The 7,272-nt window shown below is 43.9% G+C and overlaps 1 protein-coding gene across 4 annotated transcripts; it reads left to right on the top strand.

Annotated features, from left to right (window-relative positions):
- Positions 1-3,341: 3,341 nt before the first annotated feature.
- On the top strand, positions 3,342-7,045 carry LOC144711987 (uncharacterized). Of its 4 annotated transcripts, none has more exons than XM_078586160.1 (6): positions 3,342-3,804; positions 3,901-4,034; positions 5,101-5,248; positions 5,687-5,793; positions 5,890-5,978; positions 6,808-7,045. In XM_078586160.1, the coding sequence occupies exons 1-5, from the start codon at positions 3,537-3,539 to the stop codon at positions 5,929-5,931; spliced, it is 699 nt and encodes a 232-aa protein (XP_078442286.1). In that variant the 5' UTR covers positions 3,342-3,536; the 3' UTR covers positions 5,932-5,978; positions 6,808-7,045. The 4 variants fall into 4 exon arrangements, with proteins under 4 accessions (XP_078442286.1, XP_078442284.1, XP_078442285.1 ...); XM_078586158.1 differs by having other exon boundaries at positions 6,613-7,045; XM_078586159.1 differs by having other exon boundaries at positions 3,343-3,804; positions 6,833-7,045.
- Positions 7,046-7,272: the final 227 nt, after the last annotated feature.

The following is a 7,272-nucleotide window of genomic DNA, read 5'->3' as shown; positions in this document are numbered from 1 at the left end:
TCTAGGGGGAGACCCTGCTTGGGTGATGGAATCGAAGCAGCTGACGGTAGTGGGTCAATCCTGAATTGGTCGGCACCAGGTCGACGGGCGTAGGTCCTGCTCGACGACGGTGGGTCAGACTCGACTTGGCCGTCGTCAACACTTGGCGGGGACCCAAACCTTCGTAGGAGGTCGGCGATAGTCACCGGTGGCTGGTATGCGCGTTCTACATTCCGCGTCGAGTCTAGCCGTCCAGAACAGGCAGAAAAGGGGGGAGGGGACCCTCGAAATCAATATCTGAAGCCTCAAGAGCTGCCTGAAGATCGATCAAAGTGGTGGTGGATGGGGGGATATCCACCAAAATCTGCGTCCCGTTCACCACCAAGAACCACATGAGCAATGACTCGGCTGAGGATCATCCAAGAGCAGGTCGGGCGTTCGCTAATTTACCGCCCAAGTTGACACGCGTCCCAAACTCGCCGCCCGTGAGCGGCAATTGCAGCGGCAAGTTGGCATAATTTGCCGCCCAAATTTCGCACCAATACCAAATTCTCCTGCTGATAGGGCGTTCCTGTCCGTCAGCTGCGATCGGCCGTTGTAGAGGCGGGCTGCCGGCGCGATCGGAGCTGCAAATTTGTCTTCCACGGTCAGTTGAATGGGTGATGGGAGTAGGCAGCTGAGGCTTCTCGCCAGCATTTCCCCGAAATCTTCCCCAAGCCCCTTGTCGATTCCCCTTCCTCCGCCTCCCTCTTCCCTTCCTCACCCCCCCTTCTTCCTGTGCGGGAGGGGAGACCTGTCTTCCTTGGAGAAAATTCAGTTAAAAAAAACAAGGAAAACAAATCTAAGTCAAATTAGGCTACCCACTATTCCCTTATGTAGGGGAATTATTGGGCCCCTAATGGGCTCTTAAACAAGGGGAAGGGGGGTAGGTCCAAAAAGAGGAGCCCTTATATAATGGGCCCCCTCTTTTACTACCATGATGGGAATTAAACAAATAAAGAAAGGAAAGTCAAGGGAGGGGTTTCAAGTGACTGACCCCCTCCCATGACGATAAAAAACGATACGGAGCGCATCGCAGTGCGACGAAAACAAATCAACGAATACGCAGAAAACACAAAATACGACTGACGAAAATGCTGAAAATCAAAATGTGATAATGAGGATACTTTCACCCGGTTATTGGCGACGGTGGCGGGGGCGCGGACGACATCGTCGAAGATTCGAGATAGCATGCGCCATCAACTAGTGTTCTTTGTATTACGATTTCATCAAAATTCACTGAGTCTGATCATGTATTTATGAACTTCGTTATAAGCATCACACATGCTCTATAATGAATATGTTCTATTAATGAACATGAAAATAGAAATTGAATGTTTAATTACCTTGTCGGCTACATATATTTCCATCATTACCAGCTTCCTATTCTCTTCCCAAAGGCTCTCAAATGTGGAATGAAAGTCAATATTGTGGACTCTATGAGTAATGATAGTTCATTTTGGAGTGTATGAATAAATATTGTGAACTTGATAATTATATGAATGTGTGGAGAATAAAAATTAAACTTAAAATTCCTTAAAAATATTAAAATATTAGATTATTTACATGATGATTATATTAAAATATTTAAAAATAAATCTTAAACTTCAAAATTCAAGTATCACTTGCTCTATGTGGGTTCTTAATGCCATTGTGTCGATTAGAAGCCCTAAACGATATAACTTTGCCCCATTTTTTGGTTTATCATGGAAAGGGAGATGAAAGAAGAGGTGGGCGAGAGAGGGAGAGAGGGAGTGATAGAAAGAGAAAGGGATAAAGCTGGGAGAAGGAGAAATATAGAGAGATAGAAATAGAAAGAGAGGGTGGAGAAAGAGAGAGGGAGAGAGAGATTGAAAGAGAGAGGGAGAGATAGAAAGAGATAGATAGAGAGGATCCAGGGAGAGAGAGGAAGAGATAGAGAGATATAGAGAGAGAGAGAGAGATGGAATGAGAGGATAGAGAGAGAGAGAGGAAAAGGTAGAGAGGGATTGAAAGAGAGAGACAGAGAGATGGGGAGAGATAGAAAGAGAGGAAAAGATAGAGAAAGAGAGAGACAGAAAAAGAGGATTGAGAGAGAGATGAAGAGATAGAGAGTGACAGGGAGTTAGGAAGAGAGGGTCTAGAAAAAGAGAGGACGCAATAGAGAGATATAGAAAGAGAGACAGGGAGAGATGGAGATAGATAGGAAGAGAGAAAAGGAGAGATAGATAGAATTAAAAGGAGAGAGAGGGAGAGAGAGAGAGATAGATAGATAGATAGATAGAAAGAGAGTGAAAGGGAGAGATAGAGAGAAATAAAGAGTGAGGGTTCGGGAGAGAGAGAGGGATAGATAGAGAGAGTGAGAGAGATAGTCAGAGAGGGAGAGAGAGATAGACAGAAAGAGATAAAAAGAGAGGGAGAGATAGAGAGAAATAGAGAGAGAGAGGGATAGATAGAGAGAGTGAGAGAGATAGTCAGAGAGGGAGAGAGAGATAGACAGAAAGAGATAAAAAGAGAGGGAGAGATAGAGAGAAATAGAAAGAGAGAGGGAGAGAGATAGAGAGAGAGAGGGAGGGAGAGGGAGAGAGAGGGAGAGATAGAGAGGGAGAGATAGATAGATAGAGGGAGGGAGAGCGAGAGAGAGGGAGAGATGGATAGAGAGAGAGAGCGAGAGAGGGAGAGAGAGAGAGAGAGAGAGAGAGAGGGAGAGAGAGAGAGAGAGAGAGAGAGAGGGAGGGAGAGCGAGAGAGAGGGAGAGAGAGAGAGAGAGAGAGAGAGAGAGAGAGATAGATAGATAGATAGATAGATAGATAGATAGATAGATAGACAGAGGGAGGGAGAGCGAGAGAGAGGGAGAGAGAGAGAGAGAGGGAGGGAGAGCGAGAGAGAGGGAGAGAGAGAGAGAGAGAGAGAGAGAGAGAGAGAGAGAGAGAGAGAGAGAGAGAGAGAGAGAGAGAGAGAGAGAGAGGGAGGGAGAGCGAGAGAGAGGGAGAGAGAGAGAGAGAGAGGGAGGGAGAGCGAGAGAGATAGGGAGAGAGAGGGAGAGAGAGGGAGAGCGAGAGAAAGGGAGAGAGAGAGAGAGAGAGAGAGAGAGAGGGAGAGAGAGAGGGAGGGAGAGCGAGAGAGAGAGAGAGAGGAAAAGCGAGAGAGAGGGAGAGATAGAGAGAGAGAGGGATAGAAAGAGGGAGGGAGAGAGAGAGAGAGAGAGAGAGAGAGAGAGAGAGCGAGAGAGAGGGAGAGATAGATAGATAGAGAGAGAGAGAGAGAGAGAGACAGAGAGAGGGAGAGATAGAGAGATAAAAAGAGAGAGGGAAGATACAGAGAGAGCGAGAGATTGTGGCCTAGGACGCGTCCATACCCAGATCCCAAACGCCACTTAAGACTGGTGGAAACGTCTCAAGGCGCCCGTACGAATGGCGGAGAGACGGACGCCCAACGCCGAGCTCAAAGAGCCACCACCACCACCACCACCTTCTCCACTTCCCATAATTACCCAGAAACAGCAAATGGGTCTGAGCAGAGGCTAAGTTTCCACGGCGATGGACGCTCTACTACGTCTCCATCTCCGTGCGCCTTCCTCCTCTCCACCTTCTCCTCTCTCTCATCTCCCCACAACTCCAACCCGTCTCCGCTTAACCCCAATCAAAGTTAAAAATCCGTTCTTGATTCCCCTCCGAAGGCCGAGGGGCAGCGCAACGTGCTGTAGCGCCAGCGGTTTGTCTGGCGGCAGCGGGTCCAAGGATTTCAGATTATCTCTGGTTGCGTCCCCTGATGGCCGCCTCAGCGATGTCGTCTGGCCTTCTGCAGGTTTTTTCTTCCTCTTTCCCGAGACGGGTCTTCTAGTTTTGATCGATTCGAGGGGAGATTGTGATGGTTTTCTGGGTTTTTGATCGAACGATGCAGGCGCGTTTCTTGCGATGGCAGTCTTGGGGAAACTGGACCAGATGATCGCTCCCAGTGGGCTGGCCTTCACCGTTGCTCCACTTGGTGCTGTCAGCGCTGTATTGTTCGCCACTCCTGCCGCTCCGGGGGCCAGGGTATGTATGATCGCTCTCTCTCTATCTATTGTGTATATCCATCTTACGGTGTATATATTAATCTCCTTATTTATCTATCTATCAGTCTCTCTCTATGTATCTGCATGTTTATCCACATCTCTGTGTATCTTTGTCCATATATCTCTCTATCCATCTATCCATGCCTCTGCAGATCTATCGATCCCTCTCTCTATCTCTCTTTCTATCTATCTATTAATCTTTCTCTGTATTTCTCTCTCTATCTATCTATTGATCTACCTCTCGCTCTCTATTTCTCTCTCAGTCTCTCTATCTATTGATCTACCTCTCGCTCTATTTCTCTCTCACTCTCTCTATCTATTGATCTTCCTCTCGCTCTATTTCTCTCTCACTCTCTCTCTCTATCTATTAATCTACCTCTCGCTCTATTTCTCTCTCACTTTCTCTCTATCTATCTATTACTTCACCTCTCGCTCTATTTCTCTCTCACTCTCTCTATCTATTAATCTACCTCTGGCTCTATTTCTCTCTCTCTCTCTCTATCTATCTATTAATCTACCTCTGGCTCTATTTCTCTCTCACTCTCTCTCTCTCTATCTATTAATCTACCTCTCGCTCTATTTCTCTCTCACTCTCTCTCTATTTGTCTATCTATCTATCTATCTATCTCTCTATTTCTCTATATCTATGTGTCTGTCTATCTCTCGCTCTCTGTCTGTCTTTCTATCTATTTCTCTCTCTCTCTCTATTTCATATACTCGTGTAAATTGAGCGGTACTCTTTGGTTGGCCCGATCCTGCTCGATGGCGCGATCGAATGTAAAACTCATTAAACAATGAATAAACCCACCTTCCTCTTTTTTTTTGTTCAACAACTTTTTTTTGTTCTTGATTCATTATTGTCATCACATTGAGCCCATAGTTTTGCATTCTTCAATGGGTCCATGCGGAGATGCGTAATATTTATTTGGACGATAGGCTTCATTGTCTCGTTGTGCAGTGTTTTACTACATTTACTGAAAGTTGACATTAATTTGATGTAAGTTAAGATTTTGATTTTGAAATAATCGGAAAATGGATTTTTGCAGAAATACAACATGTTCATGGCGCAGATTGGTTGCGCTGCTTTTGGTGTTTTAGCACTCTACTTGTTTGGCCCTGGATGGCTTGCTCGAAGCACAGCTCTTGCGGCATCGGTGGCGTTTATGATCATTACTCGCTCAATTCATCCACCAGGTGGTTATTTTTTCGTCCTACTTCTCCAGCAATGCAGATACATTTGCAATTAAAATACATGCATGATTTGTGTGGAAATAATCATGAAAATACGAAAATTGGCTTTAACATCTTGAATGCTGATTATTAACCATGATGGAACAGAGAATGGAAAGAGTTATAAGATTTAGTTTATATTTTTCCATAAATATCCTTTGATATATTTGACACTTTAGGCTCCTGGATGCCAAAGCAACAAGTGAATTTGGTTTGTTTTGGTGGAATTTTTTTCCCAAAAAATTTCATTGGTTTCTTCAAGTCTGAATCCTCTTTTGGATCGTCACTCCAGCTCAGATATCACAAGTTAATTGCTAAATGGGAAGTAAATGTTCGTCAACGAGTTGTCCTACACCTCTCTTTGATCGTCACTTTGAAGTTTAATCATTGCTTTGAATGCAGCTGCAGGATTGCCCATCATGTTCATCGATGGGGCAAAGTTCCACAGCCTCCACTTCTGGTATATATTGTTTCCTGGGGCGACCGGATGCCTTATATTGTGCATAATTGTAAGTAGTTTTGATCATCGATAATTAAAAGTATGTTATGTTTGGTTCTTCTGTCACCTCAGATGGAAACCTGATTTATATATTATTGCTATGCAGCAAGAACTGGTGGATTACCTCAAGGAAAACTGTAAATTTTGAGGCCTCTATTCCACCAGTGGGGTACGCCTTATCAAGGTTATCTCATGGTAAGCTGTGCATAGTTCAGTGAAGGAAATTGATTTCCAAATTTCGAAAAAAAATCTATTTTTTATGTCTTAAGTTGGTCTCAAAGAGAAAGGTTAATATGTTGGCCTCCTAATGGGTCTACGTATAAAGGAATAACATAAGTGGGAGAAATATCAGACAATAAAGTATTTAGATGTCTTGTTCCCTGCCCGATAACACTCTTTGGCTCCTTTTCGCATGAGAAAGAAGAAAATTTGGGAAAAGACATCATATCTCCGATATGACCGGCTTTGACCGGCTTTTTCATTCCCTTAGGCTATTTTAGGTTCCTTGGCTAGAATGAACCAAACTGTTGCCAAACATCATAAAGCATTAGCCATGGTTGAACCATGATGTGTGCCATTTAATATGTTCAAATGGTCTATTGGATATTAAATTCTTGGGCAAACCTATCTGACAACAAGAATAATTGGAAGCATCTCTTGGCGAGAATGAACCAAACTGTTGCCAAACATCATAAAGCATTAGCCATTTGATAAGCTGAAAGAATTATCTTTTCAGGTAGCTAATTTTCTGATGAGAAGGACATTAGTTTTTTGGTTTTTATGAACGCCTAGTTATTGAACCATGATGTGTGCCCTTTAATATGTTCAGAAGGTAAATGATCGTTGTTGACAAGATCCATGATGTTTGACCTTTAATATGTTCAAATGGTCAATTGGATATTAAATTCATGGACAAACCTATCTGACAACAAGGATAATAGGAAGCATCTATTGTAAGAGTAAGTGAGAACCTTTAAAGAAAGAACCTGGAAGGGTTTCAATTTTCAAATTTTGGCAATTTTAGAATGACATTTTTTGACCCTGCCGAGGATGAACGGGGCTCAATTGAGGAGGAGGAGATCCAACGTGCCGAGGATCGCGTGGATACATCTAGAGGCTGCAAATTTGAGTAGCTCGACTTGGCTCGCTCCGGGATCCAAGAAATCATTGATGCGATCTTCGTAATGGTACTTTGCTTCATAGTTTTAATGATGTTGTTCGATTCCGTTCAAGTCTTTCTCTGCGGAATGTTTTGATTTGTTCATCCATCTCAAGGCCTCTAAAACCCAACACGTCGGAGCGATGACAGCAACTACGATGTCGAACAAATAATTCGTTGACGCTCGCAAGTAACAGACGGGCTCGACCTGTAACGAAGAATTCACTCGTGACATAGTTTTCTCGATAAAATCTCCCACCTAAACTAACCCGAGTGCGGTGGAGTGCCGCCGAAAGTATACTGAATACAGTAATAAAATTGACGAGTAAA

This window comes from Wolffia australiana, chromosome 14, assembly GCF_029677425.1.
Source record: "Wolffia australiana isolate 7733 chromosome 14, ASM2967742v1".
Classification (NCBI taxonomy): domain Eukaryota; kingdom Viridiplantae; phylum Streptophyta; class Magnoliopsida; order Alismatales; family Araceae; genus Wolffia; species Wolffia australiana.
The sequence above is the reverse complement of the archived record's forward strand: the minus strand, read 5'-3'. Positions and strand labels throughout refer to the sequence as shown.